Source organism: Pararge aegeria, chromosome 22 (assembly GCF_905163445.1).
Source record: "Pararge aegeria chromosome 22, ilParAegt1.1, whole genome shotgun sequence".
Lineage (NCBI taxonomy): Eukaryota > Metazoa > Arthropoda > Insecta > Lepidoptera > Nymphalidae > Pararge > Pararge aegeria.
The window spans coordinates 14,894,325-14,919,380 of NC_053201.1; the positions used below are offsets into that span (position 1 = coordinate 14,894,325).

At 38.9% G+C, this 25,056-nt stretch overlaps 3 protein-coding genes across 3 annotated transcripts; all 3 read right to left on the minus strand.

Annotated features, from left to right (window-relative positions):
• Window positions 1-525: 525 nt before the first annotated feature.
• On the minus strand, window positions 526-1,389 carry LOC120633572 (myosin-2-like; the record flags this gene model as incomplete). Its single annotated transcript, XM_039903781.1, has 1 exon — window positions 526-1,389. A coding segment is annotated over exon 1 (864 nt), but the record flags the coding sequence as incomplete, so codon positions are not given.
• Window positions 1,390-14,540: 13,151 nt separating this feature from the next.
• On the minus strand, window positions 14,541-17,264 carry LOC120633573 (uncharacterized protein K02A2.6-like). The gene is made up of 3 exons (XM_039903782.1): window positions 16,557-17,264; window positions 16,232-16,457; window positions 14,541-15,733 (listed from the first exon to the last, which is right to left on the minus strand). The coding sequence occupies exons 1-3, from the start codon at window positions 17,262-17,264 to the stop codon at window positions 14,541-14,543; spliced, it is 2,127 nt and encodes a 708-aa protein (XP_039759716.1).
• Window positions 17,265-17,726: 462 nt separating this feature from the next.
• LOC120633755 lies at window positions 17,727-18,624 on the minus strand (the record flags this gene model as incomplete). Its single annotated transcript, XM_039904088.1, has 1 exon — window positions 17,727-18,624. A coding segment is annotated over exon 1 (852 nt), but the record flags the coding sequence as incomplete, so codon positions are not given.
• Between the last annotated feature and the right edge of the window lie 6,432 nt (window positions 18,625-25,056).

A 25,056-nucleotide genomic window follows, 5' to 3' on the forward strand; every position in this document is an offset into this window, starting at 1 on the left:
AAATAAAAAACGGCCTCACTATGACGGCATGTCAAGTTATAAATTAATAAATTTAAATTATAAATTTGCTTATTTCGCTTAGAACTAAGTGTGCCACAGTACGGAAAGGCACACATAACAAATCTACATTTAGATTTTTCATGCAAAGCCAGCAATTTTTCTACACATCTTATAATTTGTGTCTTTTTTACATTTAAGCTGTCTCCTAACAAAAATATAACATTTTTATTTACATCTAAACTGTCTATGTTCAAACTATCAATAAGATAGTCTAAATTAGCCCCCCGGTGAACATCTATTAGTCACTGAGTGATCTAGGTAACAGTTCATAATAGGACCAAAACCTTTACCTAGCTTGTCTGAAATTACTAAAGTGTGTTTTTTATGCTTACTTGATAAATTATAATCTAAGGATGTAGTGACAGGAATAATACTTTCACACTGCTCTTGGCAGGTCTCTAGCTTATTAGAGGACAAAATACTACTACTTAAGTCTAGGTTAGCCGTAGGTATATCTTGAGAACATTGACATTTATTTGCCAATGACTCAAAACGAGCCCTATTGTAGGTACCTAGAGCTAACAACTCATCAGCTGCCAGAATTTGTTCATCAATCTGCTTTTTTGACAGCTCATATTTAATAGTCATAGTTTTAAGTGAGTCTTCCAGCTGTTGAATAACATCATTTAAGGTTTGGATTTCACTCTCATATTTTTCCCTGCTACTTTGAAAAGAAAGAGAAAAGGTATTTAACTTATTTAACAAAACTGAACGTTCTTTTCTTAGTATCAGGTTTTCACTGCTTTTCTTCTGGTTTTTTACTAATTTTTGAGTTTTCTTTATTATTTTACTAATTCTAATGTATTTTTTTATTTTATTGTGGCTATTTAAAAAGGGGAGATCTATTTGAGGCTTGGTTTTTTTAACACAAGGGCTATCACAAGTCAGATCGATGCACACTGGCATTGTTGAGGATGAAGTAAGTAGTTCATCATACAAGTTATTTGTTGATTGCATTTCAACATTTTGTAATTGTGACTGAAGGTCATCAATAGTTTTATGTGCGCTACATAATTCACCCTCCAACATAGTAATTCTTCCTAAAGCTTCATCATAAGTAGATATGCATTGGTTAAAAGAACGCACTGCCTCCTGGAGTTGGTTGCGCTCCTCTAAGACCAGAGTGTGAGCGCTATGTAGGTCAGCTAGTTCACCCTTTAGCTGGGAGTTCTTGGCAATAATTGATCTCATTTCCACTTCACTGTCATCTTGTTCCCTCATTAAATCAGCATTTAGTTGTTTCAGTGACTTTAGTTCACTGAGGGCATTTTTAAGTTTTAATTGCTCTTGCAATGCAGCCGCTCTTCTGGTTAGCATTGTTGGCATCATTTTATAGCACTTCGCCCTGAAACACAGCAAACAGTATATGTGAGTGAAGGAAATTAGATAACCTACAGAAGAAAGAGAAAAGGATCAAAAATATATGTATATATATTATGAAAAAGTTATAGGAAATAGAGATAAATACTAAGGAATATTACAGATAGTATACTAGGAAATACAATAACATACTAATTAGGGATATCTTTAAGTGATAGAAATAGCAATTTTAGCAAAGAAAACTTTGAATCACAACTTGTAAAATAAGGTTTATTTGGTTGTGTATTTTTGTCTGAGACAGTTTAATTAATTCTTCAACTATACTTCCACAAATCCGTCAAGTAAAGCGAGAATGAGTCTGTCTAAGTGTGTGGAGGGACGTCTCTCGTGAGTGTTACGAGAATAACAAAATAAAACAAAAATTTGAAGTAGGGAATTGGTTATCAACTAGGATATTGTTATGGCAGTGTTATTAACATAAGAAAAATGAAAGCAATACTCCCCAGGTACATCCCATGGACGTAAAATGTACGTCGTTTGCTTATAACAGTCGTTGGATTTTGAAATCCCGTTGTACGAAACCTCCTGTCAGACGGATTTTCGATTTACGTGGTTTATATGGTCACTGTGTAATACACGAACTGCCCACACACTTGTAAATATAGACGCGCAAGATCGTTACACGAACCGCTTACCATTATAGTAAACTACTATGCAAACACACATAACATATACGCAATAAGGGAACTTTCAATTAGAGATTTTACCCTACCACACCCGTCTGTCTGATTTTGAAAACTATTCAAAATAATTGCTATTTTTCATTCTCATTCAAATATAAATAATAGTAAATAATATATAATTTTTGACTGAACTGAACCCAAGTGCCCGGCCTGTGGCCGGGCACCCCTCGTATTCATGTTCTAACCTAACCTAACCTAAATCTAGTTTTGACACCTTTAGACTTTAGATTCAAGATTTAATGTGAATATATGCATTAATAAAAACTCATTACTATTTTAATACTAGTTATGCTGCTGTTGATGCACTGATGAAAGCCAGATAGCTAGATCAGTGTTTAGTTAGTCGTAGTTGCCGGTGGGCTGAGGTCTAAAGGAATCCAAACTAGTTTTAAAAGGTTTGGATAGGTTAGGTTAGGTTAGAACATGAATAAGACGGGTGCCACTTAGGTTCAGTTCCGTTTAAAAAAAAAAAAACAAAAAACAAAACGTACCAATACAAAGTACTCTTATTCATATTAGAAGATATTGTAAAATAACAATTAATTTAATTTTTTTTTTTTTTTTTTCACTTACACATTAGGCCCGTCGCGCCGCGCCACTACTATATGGGGCGAAGGTGCGAAGTCGACGGCGACGACAAAGTACCGAGTCTAAGGAGACTGATGGCGGCGCCACACAGTGGCGTTATGTCTCTATAAAAGTGGTGGTCTTTTATTATGTTATTTATTAATGGTATTATTTTAATATCATATCAATATTGTACCCCGCACAGGGGGGAGGTACGGGTAGGTAGTGACGAAAAATAACGATACGGGACTCTTACGAGGTCTCGCAATCGGAATGAGTACACTTTAAATATTTTAACGAGGTAAAATTTAAGGGCATTGAGGGTCTGGTGCCAGTGGTGGTTGATTAGATCCACACACTATACTTTTTATAATTATGTGGCGTTATGTCTCTATAAAAGTGGTGGTCTTTTATTATGTTATTTATTAATGGTATTTTTTTAATATCATATCAATATTGTACCCCGCACGGGGGGAGGTAGGGGGGTAGGTAGTGACGAAAAATAACGATACGGGACTCTTACGAGGTCTCGTAATCGGAATGAGTTTCTGCGACTACCATTGTTTGTCGCGGGTAACGGGGAATCAGGGTTTGATTCCGGTGAGGGAGCCTGAGAAACTGCTACCACATCCAAGGAAGGCAGCAGGCGCGCAAATTACCCACTCCCTGCACGGGGGGGAGGTACGGGTAGGTAGTGACGAAAAATAACGATACGGGACTCTTACGAGGTCTCGTCATCGAATAATCAATACACGAACTGCCCACACACTTGTAAATATAGACGCGCAAGATCGTTACACGAACCGCTTACCATTATAGTAAACTACTATGCAAACACACATAACATATACGCAATAAGGGAACTTTCAATTGGAGATTTTACCCTACCACACCCGTCTGTCTCATTTTGAAAACTATTCAAAATAATTGCTATTTTTCATTCTCATTCAAATATAAATAATAGTAAATAATATATAATTTTTGACTGAACTGAACCCAAGTGCCCGGCCTGTGGCCGGGCACCCCTCGTATTCATGTTCTAACCTAACCTAAACTAAATCTAGTTTTGACACCTTTAGACTTTAGATTCAAGATTTAATGTGAATATATGCATTAATAAAAACTCATTACTATTTTAATACTAGTTATGCTGCTGTTGATGCACTGATGAAAGCCAGATAGCTAGATCAGTGTTTAGTTAGTCGTAGTTGCCGGTGGGCTGAGGTCTAAAGGAATCCAAACTAGTTTAAAAAGGTTTGGATAGGTTAGGTTAGGTTAGAACATGAATAAGACGGGTGCCCGGCCGCAGGCCGGTCACTTAGGTTCAGTTCCGTTTAAAAAAAAAAAACAAAAAACAAAACGTACCAATACAAAGTACTCTTATTCATATTAGAAGATATTGTAAAATAACAATTAATTTAATTTTTTTTTTTTTTTTTTCACTTACACATTAGGCCCGTCGCGCCGCGCCACTACTATATGGGGCGAAGGTGCGAAGTCGACGGCGACGACAAAGTACCGAGTCTAAGGAGACTGATGGCGGCGCCACACAGTGGCGTTATGTCTCTATAAAAGTGGTGGTCTTTTATTATGTTATTTATTAATGGTATTATTTTAATATCATATCAATATTGTACCCCGCACAGGGGGGAGGTACGGGTAGGTAGTGACGAAAAATAACGATACGGGACTCTTACGAGGTCTCGCAATCGGAATGAGTACACTTTAAATATTTTAACGAGGTAAAATTTAAGGGCATTGAGGGTCTGGTGCCAGTGGTGGTTGATTAGATCCACACACTATACTTTTTATAATTATGTGGCGTTATGTCTCTATAAAAGTGGTGGTCTTTTATTATGTTATTTATTAATAGTATTTTTTTAATATCATATCAATATTGTACCCCGCACGGGGGGAGGTAGGGGGTAGGTAGTGACGAAAAATAACGATACGGGACTCTTACGAGGTCTCGTAATCGGAATGAGTTTCTGCGACTACCATTGTTTGTCGCGGGTAACGGGGAATCAGGGTTCGATTCCGGTGAGGGAGCCTGAGAAACTGCTACCACATCCAAGGAAGGCAGCAGGCGCGCAAATTACCCACTCCCTGCACGGGGGGGGAGGTACGGGTAGGTAGTGACGAAAAATAACGATACGGGACTCTTACGAGGTCTCGTCATCGAATAATCAATACGCGAACTGCCCACACACTTGTAAATATAGACGCGCAAGATCGTTACACGAACCGCTTACCATTATAGTAAACTACTATGCAAACACACATAACATATACGCAATAAGGGAACTTTCAATTGGAGATTTTACCCTACCACACCCGTCTGTCTCATTTTGAAAACTATTCAAAATAATTGCTATTTTTCATTCTCATTCAAATATAAATAATAGTAAATAATATATAATTTTTGACTGAACTGAACCCAAGTGCCCGGCCTGTGGCCGGGCACCCCTCGTATTCATGTTCTAACCTAACCTAAACTAAATCTAGTTTTGACACCTTTAGACTTTAGATTCAAGATTTAATGTGAATATATGCATTAATAAAAACTCATTACTATTTTAATACTAGTTATGCTGCTGTTGATGCACTGATGAAAGCCAGATAGCTAGATCAGTGTTTAGTTAGTCGTAGTTGCCGGTGGGCTGAGGTCTAAAGGAATCCAAACTAGTTTTAAAAGGTTTGGATAGGTTAGGTTAGGTTAGAACATGAATAAGACGGGTGCCCGGCCGCAGGCCGGTCACTTAGGTTCAGTTCCGTTTAAAAAAAAAAAAACAAAAAACAAAACGTACCAATACAAAGTACTCTTATTCATATTAGAAGATATTGTAAAATAACAATTAATTTAATTTTTTTTTTTTTTTTTTTCACTTACTCATTAGGCCCGTCGCGCCGCGCCACTACTATATGGGGCGAAGGTGCGAAGTCGACGGCGACGACAAAGTACCGAGTCTAAGGAGACTGATGGCGGCGCCACACAGTGGCGTTATGTCTCTATAAAAGTGGTGGTCTTTTATTATGTTATTTATTAATGGTATTATTTTAATATCATATCAATATTGTACCCCGCACAGGGGGGAGGTACGGGTAGGTAGTGACGAAAAATAACGATACGGGACTCTTACGAGGTCTCGCAATCGGAATGAGTACACTTTAAATATTTTAACGAGGTAAAATTTAAGGGCATTGAGGGTCTGGTGCCAGTGGTGGTTGATTAGATCCACACACTATACTTTTTATAATTATGTGGCGTTATGTCTCTATAAAAGTGGTGGTCTTTTATTATGTTATTTATTAATGGTATTTTTTTAATATCATATCAATATTGTACCCCGCACGGGGGGAGGTAGGGGGGTAGGTAGTGACGAAAAATAACGATACGGGACTCTTACGAGGTCTCGTAATCGGAATGAGTTTCTGCGACTACCATTGTTTGTCGCGGGTAACGGGGAATCAGGGTTCGATTCCGGTGAGGGAGCCTGAGAAACTGCTACCACATCCAAGGAAGGCAGCAGGCGCGCAAATTACCCACTCCCTGCACGGGGGGGGAGGTACGGGTAGGTAGTGACGAAAAATAACGATACGGGACTCTTACGAGGTCTCGTCATCGAATAATCAATACACGAACTGCCCACACACTTGTAAATATAGACGCGCAAGATCGTTACACGAACCGCTTACCATTATAGTAAACTACTATGCAAACACACATAACATATACGCAATAAGGGAACTTTAAATTGGAGATTTTACCCTACCACACCCGTCTGTCTCATTTTGAAAACTATTCAAAATAATTGCTATTTTTCATTCTCATTCAAATATAAATAATAGTAAATAATATATAATTTTTGACTGAACTGAACCCAAGTGCCCGGCCTGTGGCCGGGCACCCCTCGTATTCATGTTCTAACCTAACCTAAACTAAATCTAGTTTTGACACCTTTAGACTTTAGATTCAAGATTTAATGTGAATATATGCATTAATAAAAACTCATTACTATTTTAATACTAGTTATGCTGCTGTTGATGCACTGATGAAAGCCAGATAGCTAGATCAGTGTTTAGTTAGTCGTAGTTGCCGGTGGGCTGAGGTCTAAAGGAATCCAAACTAGTTTTAAAAGGTTTGGATAGGTTAGGTTAGGTTAGAACATGAATAAGACGGGTGCCCGGCCGCAGGCCGGTCACTTAGGTTCAGTTCCGTTTAAAAAAAAAAAAACAAAAAACAAAACGTACCAATACAAAGTACTCTTATTCATATTAGAAGATATTGTAAAATAACAATTAATTTAATTTTTTTTTTTTTTTTTTCACTTACACATTAGGCCCGTCGCGCCGCGCCACTACTATATGGGGCGAAGGTGCGAAGTCGACGGCGACGACAAAGTACCGAGTCTAAGGAGACTGATGGCGGCGCCACACAGTGGCGTTATGTCTCTATAAAAGTGGTGGTCTTTTATTATGTTATTTATTAATGGTATTATTTTAATATCATATCAATATTGTACCCCGCACAGGGGGGAGGTACGGGTAGGTAGTGACGAAAAATAACGATACGGGACTCTTACAAGGTCTCGCAATCGGAATGAGTACACTTTAAATATTTTAACGAGGTAAAATTTAAGGGCATTGAGGGTCTGGTGCCAGTGGTGGTTGATTAGATCCACACACTATACTTTTTATAATTATGTGGCGTTATGTCTCTATAAAAGTGGTGGTCTTTTATTATGTTATTTATTAATGGTATTTTTTTAATATCATATCAATATTGTACCCCGCACGGGGGGAGGTAGGGGGGTAGGTAGTGACGAAAAATAACGATACGGGACTCTTACGAGGTCTCGTAATCGGAATGAGTTTCTGCGACTACCATTGTTTGTCGCGGGTAACGGGGAATCAGGGTTCGATTCCGGTGAGGGAGCCTGAGAAACTGCTACCACATCCAAGGAAGGCAGCAGGCGCGCAAATTACCCACTCCCTGCACGGGGGGGGAGGTACGGGTAGGTAGTGACGAAAAATAACGATACGGGACTCTTACGAGGTCTCGTCATCGAATAATCAATACACGAACTGCCCACACACTTGTAAATATAGACGCGCAAGATCGTTACACGAACCGCTTACCATTATAGTAAACTACTATGCAAACACACATAACATATACGCAATAAGGGAACTTTAAATTGGAGATTTTACCCTACCACACCCGTCTGTCTCATTTTGAAAACTATTCAAAATAATTGCTATTTTTCATTCTCATTCAAATATAAATAATAGTAAATAATATATAATTTTTGACTGAACTGAACCCAAGTGCCCGGCCTGTGGCCGGGCACCCCTCGTATTCATGTTCTAACCTAACCTAAACTAAATCTAGTTTTGACACCTTTAGACTTTAGATTCAAGATTTAATGTGAATATATGCATTAATAAAAACTCATTACTATTTTAATACTAGTTATGCTGCTGTTGATGCACTGATGAAAGCCAGATAGCTAGATCAGTGTTTAGTTAGTCGTAGTTGCCGGTGGGCTGAGGTCTAAAGGAATCCAAACTAGTTTTAAAAGGTTTGGATAGGTTAGGTTAGGTTAGAACATGAATAAGACGGGTGCCCGGCCGCAGGCCGGTCACTTAGGTTCAGTTCCGTTTAAAAAAAAAAAAACAAAAAACAAAACGTACCAATACAAAGTACTCTTATTCATATTAGAAGATATTGTAAAATAACAATTAATTTAATTTTTTTTTTTTTTTTTTCACTTACACATTAGGCCCGTCGCGCCGCGCCACTACTATATCGGGCGAAGGTGCGAAGTCGACGGCGACGACAAAGTACCGAGTCTAAGGAGACTGATGGCGGCGCCACACAGTGGCGTTATGTCTCTATAAAAGTGGTGGTCTTTTATTATGTTATTTATTAATGGTATTATTTTAATATCATATCAATATTGTACCCCGCACAGGGGGGAGGTACGGGTAGGTAGTGACGAAAAATAACGATACGGGACTCTTACGAGGTCTCGCAATCGGAATGAGTACACTTTAAATATTTTAACGAGGTAAAATTTAAGGGCATTGAGGGTCTGGTGCCAGTGGTGGTTGATTAGATCCACACACTATACTTTTTATAATTATGTGGCGTTATGTCTCTATAAAAGTGGTGGTCTTTTATTATGTTATTTATTAATGGTATTTTTTTAATATCATATCAATATTGTACCCCGCACGGGGGGAGGTAGGGGGGTAGGTAGTGACGAAAAATAACGATACGGGACTCTTACGAGGTCTCGTAATCGGAATGAGTTTCTGCGACTACCATTGTTTGTCGCGGGTAACGGGGAATCAGGGTTCGATTCCGGTGAGGGAGCCTGAGAAACTGCTACCACATCCAAGGAAGGCAGCAGGCGCGCAAATTACCCACTCCCTGCACGGGGGGGGAGGTACGGGTAGGTAGTGACGAAAAATAACGATACGGGACTCTTACGAGGTCTCGTCATCGAATAATCAATACACGAACTGCCCACACACTTGTAAATATAGACGCGCAAGATCGTTACACGAACCGCTTACCATTATAGTAAACTACTATGCAAACACACATAACATATACGCAATAAGGGAGCTTTAAATTGGAGATTTTACCCTACCACACCCGTCTGTCTCATTTTGAAAACTATTCAAAATAATTGCTATTTTTCATTCTCATTCAAATATAAATAATAGTAAATAATATATAATTTTTGACTGAACTGAACCCAAGTGCCCGGCCTGTGGCCGGGCACCCCTCGTATTCATGTTCTAACCTAACCTAACCTAAATCTAGTTTTGACACCTTTAGACTTTAGATTCAAGATTTAATGTGAATATATGCATTAATAAAAACTCATTACTATTTTAATACTAGTTATGCTGCTGTTGATGCACTGATGAAAGCCAGATAGCTAGATCAGTGTTTAGTTAGTCGTAGTTGCCGGTGGGCTGAGGTCTAAAGGAATCCAAACTAGTTTTAAAAGGTTTGGATAGGTTAGGTTAGGTTAGAGCATGAACCTAAAGAAAGGAAAAGGTTCGGAAGGCAGATTCTACCGAGAAAAAGCCGGCAAGAAACTCAGCAGTTGCTCTTTTCCAACATCAAAAATTTACATTTTATATTTTAACATTCATTTTTCTATCTTGTGAGAGATAAAAGCGGAGCCGGATGCTTCCAAGCAACCTTGTCATTAAGAAACTCATCAATTGTATAATAACCTCGCTGTAATAAATGTGTTTTAACACATTATTTAAACTTATGGATTGGTAGGTCCAAAATTACCTTAGGAATCATATTATAAAAGCGTATACTCAATCCCACAAATGACTTCTGCACCTTTCGCAGACGATATGCAGATGTCACTAATTTATCATTAGTAATCTATATGTTTGAAATTGAATATTTTGTTAAATTCATTTTCTATAATATTAAAGAGCGTACCATAAATGCTGTCAGGATGACCGTTCTTAAAGACAAGGGCAGGAATTTTGGATGATATTTCACCTTTGAATCGCGTCAATTTGCTCTTAGTTATCGGCCTACACTTGACGATATGTTTATCTTTGTTTATATTATTCAAAACAGTAATTTGTTGGCCACAATGATCTGATCTTAAGTTGGTTATTATCGATTTACCTAAGATATCACAGTTGAGAAAAATATTATCTAAACACGATGCTGAGGTTGCTGTGATTCTAGTAGGTTCACTAAAAGCATAATTTAAATTAAAACATTTAAATAAGTTTAGCAACCTAGTCGTAGTTGCATTACTAAGTAAAATATCAACATTAAAATCCCCGCATACTATTGCTTTTTTTGTGGATACAGACAATCGCTTAAGCACATCTTCCATTACATCCTCAAAAAGGCTAAAATCACCTGAGGGGGGACGATATATACACACTATTATAAATCGCTCCAGCTCCACACAAGATAGTTCTACAGTGCGTTCAACAGAAAGACTAACTATGTCTTTTCGCTCCTTACAAGTTATATTATTGTGTACAAAAATTAAAGGCCCACCATGAATTGCAGTCCCTCTGAAGAACACACTTGACATTTTGAAATTCCTTAAGATAACTGCTGGATGTGCACCAGTGAGCCAATGCTCAGTAATACACAGAATGTGTATATTGAGTTTTTCCACAAACAGTTCTATTTCAATTTCTTTGCTGGTTAAGCTCTGTATATTTTGATGTACAATGTTCATATTGGAGAGCTTCTCCGTTGTCTGGCTATCTAGTTTAAATAATTATAAGAAATTTTCTTAGTACTTGAACAAGTACTTGGGTCATTATCAGAAATATTGGTACCTAAAGTACAATTTGTAAAGTTGTCAATAGACTTAGTTACAACACTTGTAACTGTATCATTTAAATTGTAAGCTAATAATGAGGCTATATGTTGCTTACATTTTTTTGACAGATAAAAAGTATGCCTAGTCAATAACAGTGGTGAAATAAATTTATTCACATCAAAATAAAAAACGGCCTCACTATGACGGCATGTCAAGTTATAAATTAATAAATTTAAATTATAAATTTGCTTATTTCGCTTAGAACTAAGTGTGCCACAGTACGGAAAGGCACACATAACAAATCTACATTTAGATTTTTCATGCAAAGCCAGCAATTTTTCTACACATCTTATAATTTGTGTCTTTTTTACATTTAAGCTGTCTCCTAACAAAAATATAACATTTTTATTTACATCTAAACTGTCTATGTTCAAACTATCAATAAGATAGTCTAAATTAGCCCCCCGGTGAACATCTATTAGTCACTGAGTGATCTAGGTAACAGTTCATAATAGGACCAAAACCTTTACCTAGCTTGTCTGAAATTACTAAAGTGTGTTTTTTATGCTTACTTGATAAATTATAATCTAAGGATGTAGTGACAGGAATAATACTTTCACACTGCTCTTGGCAGGTCTCTAGCTTATTAGAGGACAAAATACTACTACTTAAGTCTAGGTTAGCCGTAGGTATATCTTGAGAACATTGACATTTATTTGCCAATGACTCAAAACGAGCCCTATTGTAGGTACCTAGAGCTAACAACTCATCAGCTGCCAGAATTTGTTCATCAATCTGCTTTTTTGACAGCTCATATTTAATAGTCATAGTTTTAAGTGAGTCTTCCAGCTGTTGAATAACATCATTTAAGGTTTGGATTTCACTCTCATATTTTTCCCTGCTACTTTGAAAAGAAAGAGAAAAGGTATTTAACTTATTTAACAAAACTGAACGTTCTTTTCTTAGTATCAGGTTTTCACTGCTTTTCTTCTGGTTTTTTACTAATTTTTGAGTTTTCTTTATTATTTTACTAATTCTAATGTATTTTTTTATTTTATTGTGGCTATTTAAAAAGGGGAGATCTATTTGAGGCTTGGTTTTTTTAACACAAGGGCTATCACAAGTCAGATCGATGCACACTGGCATTGTTGAGGATGAAGTAAGTAGTTCATCATACAAGTTATTTGTTGATTGCATTTCAACATTTTGTAATTGTGACTGAAGGTCATCAATAGTTTTATGTGCGCTACATAATTCACCCTCCAACATAGTAATTCTTCCTAAAGCTTCATCATAAGTAGATATGCATTGGTTAAAAGAACGCACTGCCTCCTGGAGTTGGTTGCGCTCCTCTAAGAATAGAGTGTGAGCGCTATGTAGGTCAGCTAGTTCACCCTTTAGCTGGGAGTTCTTGGCAATAATTGATCTCATTTCCACTTCACTGTCATCTTGTTCCCTCATTAAATCAGCATTTAGTTGTTTCAGTGACTTTAGTTCACTGAGGGCATTTTTAAGTTTTAATTGCTCTTGCAATGCAGCCGCTCTTCTGGTTAGCATTGTTGGCATCATTTTATAGCACTTCGCCCTGAAACACAGCAAACAGTATATGTGAGTGAAGGAAATTAGATAACCTACAGAAGAAAGAGAAAAGGATCAAAAATATATGTATATATATTATGAAAAAGTTATAGGAAATAGAGATAAATACTAAGGAATATTACAGATAGTATACTAGGAAATACAATAACATACTAATTAGGGATATCTTTAAGTGATAGAAATAGCAATTTTAGCAAAGAAAACTTTGAATCACAACTTGTAAAATAAGGTTTATTTGGTTGTGTATTTTTGTCTGAGACAGTTTAATTAATTCTTCAACTATACTTCCACAAATCCGTCAAGTAAAGCGAGAATGAGTCTGTCTAAGTGTGTGGAGGGACGTCTCTCGTGAGTGTTACGAGAATAACAAAATAAAACAAAAATTTGAAGTAGGGAATTGGTTATCAACTAGGATATTGTTATGGCAGTGTTATTAACATAAGAAAAATGAAAGCAATACTCCCCAGGTACATCCCATGGACGTAAAATGTACGTCGTTTGCTTATAACAGTCGTTGGATTTTGAAATCCCGTTGTACGAAACGTCCTGTCAGACGGATTTTCGATTTACGTGGTTTATATGGTCACTGTGTAATACACGAACTGCCCACACACTTGTAAATATAGACGCGCAAGATCGTTACACGAACCGCTTACCATTATAGTAAACTACTATGCAAACACACATAACATATACGCAATAAGGGAACTTTCAATTAGAGATTTTACCCTACCACACCCGTCTGTCTCATTTTGAAAACTATTCAAAATAATTTCCTATTTTTCATTCTCATTCAAATATAAATAATAGTAAATAATATATAATTTTTGACTGAACTGAACCCAAGTGCCCGGCCTGTGGCCGGGCACCCCTCGTATTCATGTTCTAACCTAACCTAACCTAAATCTAGTTTTGACACCTTTAGACTTTAGATTCAAGATTTAATGTGAATATATGCATTAATAAAAACTCATTACTATTTTAATACTAGTTATGCTGCTGTTGATGCACTGATGAAAGCCAGATAGCTAGATCAGTGTTTAGTTAGTCGTAGTTGCCGGTGGGCTGAGGTCTAAAGGAATCCAAACTAGTTTTAAAAGGTTTGGATAGGTTAGGTTAGGTTAGAACATGAATAAGACGGGTGCCCGGCCGCAGGCCGGTCACTTAGGTTCAGTTCCGTTTAAAAAAAAAAAAACAAAAAACAAAACGTACCAATACAAAGTACTCTTATTCATATTAGAAGATATTGTAAAATAACAATTAATTTAATATCGCGCCGCGCCACTACTATATGGGGCGAAGGTGCGAAGTCGACGGCGACGACAAAGTACCGAGTCTAAGGAGACTGATGGCGGCGCCACACAGTGGCGTTATGTCTCTATAAAAGTGGTGGTCTTTTATTATGTTATTTATTAATGGTATTATTTTAATATCATATCAATATTGTACCCCGCACAGGGGGGAGGTACGGGTAGGTAGTGACGAAAAATAACGATACGGGACTCTTACGAGGTCTCGCAATCGGAATGAGTACACTTTAAATATTTTAACGAGGTAAAATTTAAGGGCATTGAGGGTCTGGTGCCAGTGGTGGTTGATTAGATCCACACACTATACTTTTTATAATTATGTGGCGTTATGTCTCTATAAAAGTGGTGGTCTTTTATTATGTTATTTATTAATGGTATTTTTTTAATATCATATCAATATTGTACCCCGCACGGGGGGAGGTAGGGGGTGTAATGTACTTAATAAAACGACGGACTATCGCAGAATGGTTTATTGGTAGAACAACATAATGAAGTGCGGGCTAATTATTAAACTACCTACATTACACTGCTCTTCTCCAAATTTAACTATTGGATTTACATAAAAGCCAATAAAAAAAAACGAAATATTTACATCACTTAATTAATTACAATTTCATCATCTTTTTGACCCGCGGTCTTAATGCCATACGAAGAGGACTATTCGTATTGGGAATCGCTTGAGAAGGTGAAGGTGCCTTTACTAGCTGATTTTCTGTATCTGTTACAGGAGACGAACCGACAACAGAATTATCGAAACTTTTGAACGCTTCATCATTCATCTCTCTTTCTCCCGAGTTTTCATTATCCACCATGCCTGTTAAAGTATACCTAGATTTTTTATAATTTTTGTCAAGTATTTGATCAACGTGTCTTCTACTAGTACGATTGTCATCGTCTGTTTTGACAACATAGGAGACGGGACCGGTTCTATCCAACACTACACCTTCCTTCCATTTTACTAAATTATTATTATAGTTCCGGACCAGAACCCGGTCTCCAGTGCTCATTTCTCGCAATGAGCCACCGCGACGTTCTTCTTGACTTGATTGTTTATCGCGAATGACATCTCTGGTATTCGGTCGTAAAAGATCTAACCTGCCGCGTAACCTGTGTCCCAAAAGTGCTACGGAGGGTTCTTTTTGAGTGGTACAATGTTCTGTATTTCTATATGTAAATAAAAATGTACATAACGCTTTTTCTAAATTCACGTTTTCGATTATAGCCTTCTTTAATACTAGCTTTACAGTTTTAACAACGTTTTCAGCTGCACCGTTACTCGATGGATGATATGGGGCGACTAATATTCGCTTGATTCCATTCTTATTCAAATAATGTAAGTATTCGGATGAAGAAAATGGTGGACCATTGTCGCTCACAATGACCTTGCATAGACCGAACCGGGCAAATATTTTGCGCAGGCAAGATATAACGGTAGCTGCCGAAGTATTTGGCACTGGTTCCACTTCCAACCATTTGGAATGAGCATCTAAAATAACTAAATAATATTTATTACGAAACGGACCTAAAAAGTCAACATTCAACCGCGACCAAGGCTCCACCGGCCACTCCCACGAGTGCAGCGGCGCGGGCGGCGGCTGTGCGCGCAGCGCGGCGCAGGCGGTGCACTCGCGACACACGCGCTCAATATCGGCGTCCAAGCCGCTCCACCACAGATAGTTCCGAGCCAGCTGTTTCATTTTAACAACGCCTATATGCCCGGAATGTAATTCGTCTAACACAGCGGAGTGCAAACTGGCAGGGATAATTACTCTATATCCCCAAACCAAGCATCCCTGTTCTAAAAAAATATTTTCCCGCCTTAAATGATATTGTTTGTAACGATCCGATTCAATTTGTTCGGGCCATCCGAACTTAACATACCCTACAATTTTGTTTAAAGTAGTGTCTTTAGCAGTTTGATATTTAATTTCGTGAAACGTTATAGGCAATTTGTCCTCTATAAAAAATAAATAACTATTATTTCCGTTATTACTACTTGAAACGATACTTTGACGATTAACGTTTTCTTCTAAAGGCAAACGAGACAACGCATCTGCGAAACAGTTTCTAGCCGAAGAAATAAATTCGATGTCAAAGTTGTACGCAGCTAAGCGAACTGCATATCTCTGTAAACGGCTAGCCGCCGTTTGCGGAATACCTTTGTTTTTACCGAAGATATAGCTTAAAGCCTTATGATCGCTGCGCAAAATGAAATGCCGACCAAACAGATACTTATCATGCCTGCTGACTCCAAACATTATGGCTAAGGCTTCTTTATCTAGCTGCGAATAATTACGCTCGGCCTCATTAAGAGTACGCGAGGCGCAACTGATAAGACGTTCCGATCCGTCGGAGTAGCGGTGCGTGAGAACCGCGCCGAGTCCATACGCGCTACTGTCCACCGACAACAGCAACGGTAACTTGGGATCGTAGTGTGCTAGCACAGGCGAACTACTGAGAATGTTTTTAACTCTTTTGAAGGCACTTTCACATTCGCAACTCCAATACCATTTTACATTTTTCTTTAGTAAATCGTATAAAGGTTTTAATACAGAACTCATGTTAACACAAAATTTATTGTAAAAGTTAACGAGACCAATAAAACTTTTTAATTGCGTTACGTCTTTCGGTGATGGCGCCGAAACAATAGCTTTTATCTTATTTGCATCAGTGTGTAGACCCTTTTTATCAATTTTGTATCCTAAGTATGTTACACTGTCCTTAAAGAATTCACATTTAGACCAATTTACTCGCAACCCGGCCTCTTTTAATCGGGCTAAAACGGCACGTAAATTTTTGCAATGAGTCTCTCTGTCTTTGCCAGTCACACAAATATCGTCCTGAAAAGCTACAGTAGAGGATAAGCCACACAGAGTTTCTTCGATCAACTTTTCAAAATACTCAGGAACACATTTTATTCCAAAGGGTACTCGCTTGTAAACGAAGGTGCCTATGTGTGTAGTTATAGCGGTCATGGGTTGCGAGTCCTCCGTTAATAACACTTCCTGATAGGCGTGGGACAAGTCTAATTTAGAAAACTGTTCGCCTCCCCCAAGGGTAGCAAATATATCTTCAATTTGTGGAAGAGGATAATGAAAATCTTTTAATAGCGGATTAATAGTGACCTTAAAGTCTCCACAAATACGAATGTCTCCATTTTTTTTTATTATAGGAACAATAGGCGTACCGTAATCAGAACGGTCTACCTTATAAATGACGTCATCTCGCTGCAACCGCTCCAACTCGCGCTCGACCGGCGCGCGAAGTGCGAGGGGAAGCGGGCGCGATTTAACGAAAATTGGAGTCTTGTCAGCTAAATGCAACTGCATTCGAGTTTTAAAAGTCCCAAGCCCATCAGCGAAAACCTCGGGAAATTCTTTCCTTAATAATTCTATAGTATTATCATTTTCGCATCTTTCGGATAAATTATGGCAATTTGTGATATCGATTTGTAAAATTCTTATCCAGGCACGGCCTAGTAAAGGAGGGCCGCCGTTTTCAACAACATACAACGGTAATTTATACAAACGATTTTTACATTGTACATTTACCATAATATATCCCAGAGGTTCAATAACACTACCTGTGTAAGATCTTAACCTTAAATTTTTATGTTGTAAACAAACGCTAGAAAAATGATTATCATAAAAATGCTTTGAAATTACAGAGATCTTACTACCAGTATCTATTTCAAATTTAACTACAGACTTTTCTACGTTTAATTTGATATAATACGGGCCGTCATTACCCTCGCAAATTATATTATAAAAATCTAAAACACTGTCATCGGAATCATTAAAAAACAACTGACCTTTTGTGTTTTTCTGTATAACCGCATCACTACACTTATCAACATTACCGCACACGACCTTCAGGTGGCCCCTCTGCCCACACGAATCACAGCTGTAGAACTTGTAGCGGCACCGGGACGGCGGATGCCCGCTGCGCCCGCAACGCCAGCAGCCGCGCCGTGAGCCCTCGAGGCTCAGCGCACCGGCCCTGGCCGCCGCGTCTGCCTGCACGCCACCCGCTCCCTCGCGCCGTTTCATGCGCCCGCGCTCCGCGCGCGCTGGTGAGGATCTGATGCGATGCAGCCCTTCCGAGATGGCGCTGGAACTCGCCCCGGACGCTGCCTCCGCTGCATGTCTCTCCGCTGCCTCGAGCGCCAATGCGAGTTCTATTGCTCGCTTATAATCGATGTTCCGCTCGGCAAACAATCGTGACCTCATATCTTCACTTTGAAGGCCAGAAACAAACTGGTCTCTCAAATTTACCTCCAAAGAATCCCGAAAATTGCAATGTTTGGCGAGATGTTTTAGACTTTTCAAATAATCACTCACTATCTCCCCTTGCCTTTGCTTCCTTTGCCGGAACATATGTCTCTCTGCGATCTCCGACCTTTGTGGCTCCAAGTGGTCTTTGACAATCTTCACTAATTGTTCAAACTTCTTGTCTTCCGGTAAATCCGGGGAACACAAGTCGCACATCAATTCGTAACATGCAATGCCGACATGTGTTACCAACGTGGCCACGTGTAAATCTTCACTGATGTTATTTAACGCAATAAATTGCTTCACCCGACGACAATATGCATCCCAGTTGTGGGAACTAACGTCAAAAGGCTCGATTTTACCAAAAGGCATGATTTTAATTAAAATAACCGACTGCGCCAAAATGTAATGTACTTAATAAAACGACGGACTATCGCAGAATGGTTTATTGGTAGAACAACATAATGAAGTGCGGGCTAATTATTAAACTACCTACATTACAGGGGGGTAGGTAGTGACGAAAAATAACGATACGGGACTCTTACGAGGTCTCGTAATCGGAATGAGTTTCTGCGACTACCATTGTTTGTCGCGGGTAACGGGGAATCAGGGTTCGATTCCGGTGAGGGAGCCTGAGAAACTGCTACCACATCCAAGGAAGGCAGCAGGCGCGCAAATTACCCACTCCCTGCACGGGGGGGGAGGTACGGGTAGGTAGTGACGAAAAATAACGATACGGGACTCTTACGAGGTCTCGTCATCGAATAATCAATACACGAACTGCCCACACACTTGTAAATATAGACGCGCAAGATCGTTACACGAACCGCTTACCATTATAGTAAACTACTATGCAAACACACATAACATATACGCAATAAGGGAACTTTAAATTGGAGATTTTACCCTACCACACCCGTCTGTCTCATTTTGAAAACTATTCAAAATAATTGCTATTTTTCATTCTCATTCAAATATAAATAATAGTAAATAATATATAATTTTTGACTGAACTGAACCCAAGTGCCCGGCCTGTGGCCGGGCACCCCTCGTATTCATGTTCTAATCTAACCTAACCTAAATCTAGTTTTGACACCTTTAGACTTTAGATTCAAGATTTAATGTGAATATATGCATTAATAAAAACTCATTACTATTTTAATACTAGTTATGCTGCTGTTGATGCACTGATGAAAGCCAGATAGCTAGATCAGTGTTTAGTTAGTCGTAGTTGCCGGTGGGCTGAGGTCTAAAGGAATCCAAACTAGTTTTAAAAGGTTTGGATAGGTTAGGTTAGGTTAGAACATGAATAAGACGGGTGCCCGGCCGCAGGCCGGTCACTTAGGTTCAGTTCCGTTTAAAAAAAAAAAAACAAAAAACAAAACGTACCAATACAAAGTACTCTTATTCATATTAGAAGATATTGTAAAATAACAATTACATTAATTTTTTTTTTTTTTTTTTCACTTACACATTAGGCCCGTCGCGCCGCGCCACTACTATATGGGGCGAAGGTGCGAAGTCGACGGCGACGACAAAGTACCGAGTCTAAGGAGACTGATGGCGGCGCCACACAGTGGCGTTATGTCTCTATAAAAGTGGTGGTCTTTTATTATGTTATTTATTAATGGTATTATTTTAATATCATATCAATATTGTACCCCGCACAGGGGGGAGGTACGGGTAGGTAGTGACGAAAAATAACGATACGGGACTCTTACGAGGTCTCGCAATCGGAATGAGTACACTTTAAATATTTTAACGAGGTAAAATTTAAGGGCATTGAGGGTCTGGTGCCAGTGGTGGTTGATTAGATCCACACACTATACTTTTTATAATTATGTGGCGTTATGTCTCTATAAAAGTGGTGGTCTTTTATTATGTTATTTATTAATGGTATTTTTTTAATATCATATCAATATTGTACCCCGCACGGGGGGAGGTAGGGGGGTAGGTAGTGACGAAAAATAACGATACGGGACTCTTACGAGGTCTCGTAATCGGAATGAGTTTCTGCGACTACCATTGTTTGTCGCGGGTAACGGGGAATCAGGGTTCGATTCCGGTGAGGGAGCCTGAGAAACTGCTACCACATCCAAGGAAGGCAGCAGGCGCGCAAATTACCCACTCCCTGCACGGGGGGGGAGGTACGGGTAGGTAGTGACGAAAAATAACGATACGGGACTCTTACGAGGTCTCGTCATCGAATAATCAATACACGAACTGCCCACACACTTGTAAATATAGACGCGCAAGATCGTTACACGAACCGCTTACCATTATAGTAAACTACTATGCAAACACACATAACATATACGCAATAAGGGAACTTTAAATTGGAGATTTTACCCTACCACACCCGTCTGTCTCATTTTGAAAACTATTCAAAATAATTGCTATTTTTCATTCTCATTCAAATATAAATAATAGTAAATAATATATAATTTTTGACTGAACTGAACCCAAGTGCCCGGCCTGTGGCCGGGCACCCCTCGTATTCATGTTCTAACCTAACCTAAACTAAATCTAGTTTTGACACCTTTAGACTTTAGATTCAAGATTTAATGTGAATATATGCATTAATAAAAACTCATTACTATTTTAATACTAGTTATGCTGCTGTTGATGCACTGATGAAAGCCAGATAGCTAGATCAGTGTTTAGTTAGTCGTAGTTGCCGGTGGGCTGAGGTCTAAAGGAATCCAAACTAGTTTTAAAAGGTTTGGATAGGTTAGGTTAGGTTAGAACATGAATAAGACGGGTGCCCGGCCGCAGGCCGGTCACTTAGGTTCAGTTCCGTTTAAAAAAAAAAAAAACAAAAAACAAAACGTACCAATACAAAGTACTCTTATTCATATTAGAAGATATTGTAAAATAACAATTACATTAATTTTTTTTTTTTTTTTTTCACTTACACATTAGGCCCGTCGCGCCGCGCCACTACTATATGGGGCGAAGGTGCGAAGTCGACGGCGACGACAAAGTACCGAGTCTAAGGAGACTGATGGCGGCGCCACACAGTGGCGTTATGTCTCTATAAAAGTGGTGGTCTTTTATTATGTTATTTATTAATGGTATTATTTTAATATCATATCAATATTGTACCCCGCACAGGGGGGAGGTACGGGTAGGTAGTGACGAAAAATAACGATACGGGACTCTTACGAGGTCTCGCAATCGCAATGAGTACACTTTAAATATTTTAACGAGGTAAAATTTAAGGGCATTGAGGGTCTGGTGCCAGTGGTGGTTGATTAGATCCACACACTATACTTTTTATAATTATGTGGCGTTATGTCTCTATAAAAGTGGTGGTCTTTTATTATGTTATTTATTAATGGTATTTTTTTAATATCATATCAATATTGTACCCCGCACGGGGGGAGGTAGGGGGGTAGGTAGTGACGAAAAATAACGATACGGGACTCTTACGAGGTCTCGTAATCGGAATGAGTTTCTGCGACTACCATTGTTTGTCGCGGGTAACGGGGAATCAGGGTTCGATTCCGGTGAGGGAGCCTGAGAAACTGCTACCACATCCAAGGAAGGCAGCAGGCGCGCAAATTACCCACTCCCTGCACGGGGGGGGAGGTACGGGTAGGTAGTGACGAAAAATAACGATACGGGACTCTTACGAGGTCTCGTCATCGAATAATCAATACACGAACTGCCCACACACTTGTAAATATAGACGCGCAAGATCGTTACACGAACCGCTTACCATTATAGTAAACTACTATGCAAACACACATAACATATACGCAATAAGGGAGCTTTAAATTGGAGATTTTACCCTACCACACCCGTCTGTCTCATTTTGAAAACTATTCAAAATAATTGCTATTTTTCATTCTCATTCAAATATAAATAATAGTAAATAATATATAATTTTTGACTGAACTGAACCCAAGTGCCCGGCCTGTGGCCGGGCACCCCTCGTATTCATGTTCTAACCTAACCTAACCTAAATCTAGTTTTGACACCTTTAGACTTTAGATTCAAGATTTAATGTGAATATATGCATTAATAAAAACTCATTACTATTTTAATACTAGTTATGCTGCTGTTGATGCACTGATGAAAGCCAGATAGCTAGATCAGTGTTTAGTTAGTCGTAGTTGCCGGTGGGCTGAGGTCTAAAGGAATCCAAACTAGTTTTAAAAGGTTTGGATAGGTTAGGTTAGGTTAGAACATGAATAAGACGGGTGCCCGGCCGCAGGCCGGTCACTTAGGTTCAGTTCCGTTTAAAAAAAAAAAAACAAAAAACAAAACGTACCAATACAAAGTACTCTTATTCATATTAGAAGATATTGTAAAATAACAATTAATTTAATTTTTTTTTTTTTTTTTTTCACTTACACATTAGGCCCGTCGCGCCGCGCCACTACCATATGGGGCGAAGGTGCGAAGTCGACGGCGACGACAAAGTACCGAGTCTAAGGAGACTGATGGCGGTTATGTCTCTATAAAAGTGGTGGTCTTTTATTATGTTATTTATTAATGGTATTATTTTAATATCATATCAATATTGTACCCCGCACAGGGGGGAGGTACGGGTAGGTAGTGACGAAAAATAACGATACGGGACTCTTACGAGGTCTCGCAATCGGAATGAGTACACTTTAAATATTTTAACGAGGTAAAATTTAAGGGCATTGAGGGTCTGGTGCCAGTGGTGGTTGATTAGATCCACACACTATACTTTTTATAATTATGTGGCGTTATGTCTCTATAAAAGTGGTGGTCTTTTATTATGTTATTTATTAATGGTATTTTTTTAATATCATATCAATATTGTACCCCGCACGGGGGGAGGTAGGGGGGTAGGTAGTGACGAAAAATAACGATACGGGACTCTTACGAGGTCTCGTAATCGGAATGAGTTTCTGCGACTACCATTGTTTGTCGCGGGTAACGGGGAATCAGGGTTCGATTCCGGTGAGGGAGCCTGAGAAACTGCTACCACATCCAAGGAAGGCAGCAGGCGCGCAAATTACCCACTCCCTGCACGGGGGGGGAGGTACGGGTAGGTAGTGACGAAAAATAACGATACGGGACTCTTACGAGGTCTCGTCATCGAATAATCAATACACGAACTGCCCACACACTTGTAAATATAGACGCGCAAGATCGTTACACGAACCGCTTACCATTATAGTAAACTACTATGCAAACACACATAACATATACGCAATAAGGGAGCTTTAAATTGGAGATTTTACCCTACCACACCCGTCTGTCTCATTTTGAAAACTATTCAAAATAATTGCTATTTTTCATTCTCATTCAAATATAAATAATAGTAAATAATATATAATTTTTGACTGAACTGAACCCAAGTGCCCGGCCTGTGGCCGGGCACCCCTCGTATTCATGTTCTAACCTAACCTAACCTAAATCTAGTTTTGACACCTTTAGACTTTAGATTCAAGATTTAATGTGAATATATGCATTAATAAAAACTCATTACTATTTTAATACTAGTTATGCTGCTGTTGATGCACTGATGAAAGCCAGATAGCTAGATCAGTGTTTAGTTAGTCGTAGTTGCCGGTGGGCTGAGGTCTAAAGGAATCCAAACTAGTTTTAAAAGGTTTGGATAGGTTAGGTTAGGTTAGAACATGAATAAGACGGGTGCCCGGCCGCAGGCCGGTCACTTAGGTTCAGTTACGTTTAAAAAAAAAAAAACAAAAAACAAAACGTACCAATACAAAGTACTCTTATTCATATTAGAAGATATTGTAAAATAACAATTAAATTAATTTTTTTTTTTTTTTTTTCACTTACACATTAGGCCCGTCGCGCCGCGCCACTACTATATGGGGCGAAGGTGCGAAGTCGACGGCGACGACAAAGTACCGAGTCTAAGGAGACTGATGGCGGCGCCACACAGTGGCGTTATGTCTCTATAAAAGTGGTGGTCTTTTATTATGTTATTTATTAATGGTATTATTTTAATATCATATCAATATTGTACCCCGCACGGGGGGAGGTAGGGGGGTAGGTAGTGACGAAAAATAACGATACGGGACTCTTACGAGGTCTCGCAATCGGAATGAGTACACTTTAAATATTTTAACGAGGTAAAATTTAAGGGCATTGAGGGTCTGGTGCCAGTGGTGGTTGATTAGATCCACACACTATACTTTTTATAATTATGTGGCGTTATGTCTCTATAAAAGTGGTGGTCTTTTATTATGTTATTTATTAATGGTATTTTTTTAATATCATATCAATATTGTACCCCGCACGGGGGGAGGTAGGGGGGTAGGTAGTGACGAAAAATAACGATACGGGACTCTTACGAGGTCTCGTAATCGGAATGAGTTTCTGCGACTACCATTGTTTGTCGCGGGTAACGGGGAATCAGGGTTCGATTCCGGTGAGGGAGCCTGAGAAACTGCTACCACATCCAAGGAAGGCAGCAGGCGCGCAAATTACCCACTCCCTGCACGGGGGGGGAGGTACGGGTAGGTAGTGACGAAAAATAAAGATACGGGACTCTTACGAGGTCTCGTCATCGAATAATCAATACACGAACTGCCCACACACTTGTAAATATAGACGCGCAAGATCGTTACACGAACCGCTTACCATTATAGTAAACTACTATGCAAACACACATAACATATACGCAATAAGGGAACTTTAAATTGGAGATTTTACCCTACCACACCCGTCTGTCTCATTTTGAAAACTATTCAAAATAATTGCTATTTTTCATTCTCATTCAAATATAAATAATAGTAAATAATATATAATTTTTGACTGAACTGAACCCAAGTGCCCGGCCTGTGGCCGGGCACCCCTCGTATTCATGTTCTAACCTAACCTAAACTAAATCTAGTTT

What these genes read in the sequence shown, in the direction of transcription:
- LOC120633573 (XM_039903782.1), bottom strand. Translation starts at nt 17,264, where the DNA reads ATGCAGTTGCATTTAGCTGACAAGACTCCAATTTTCGTTAAATCGCGC. An exon ending in CGGCGCCATCACCGAAAGAC is followed by an intron (nt 16,458 to 16,556) that starts GTAACGCAATTA and finishes GATTTACTAAAG; the next exon opens with AAAAATGTAAAATGGTATTG. An exon ending in TACTCTTAATGAGGCCGAGC is followed by an intron (nt 15,734 to 16,231) that starts GTAATTATTCGC and finishes ATATTTTTTTAG; the next exon opens with AACAGGGATGCTTGGTTTGG.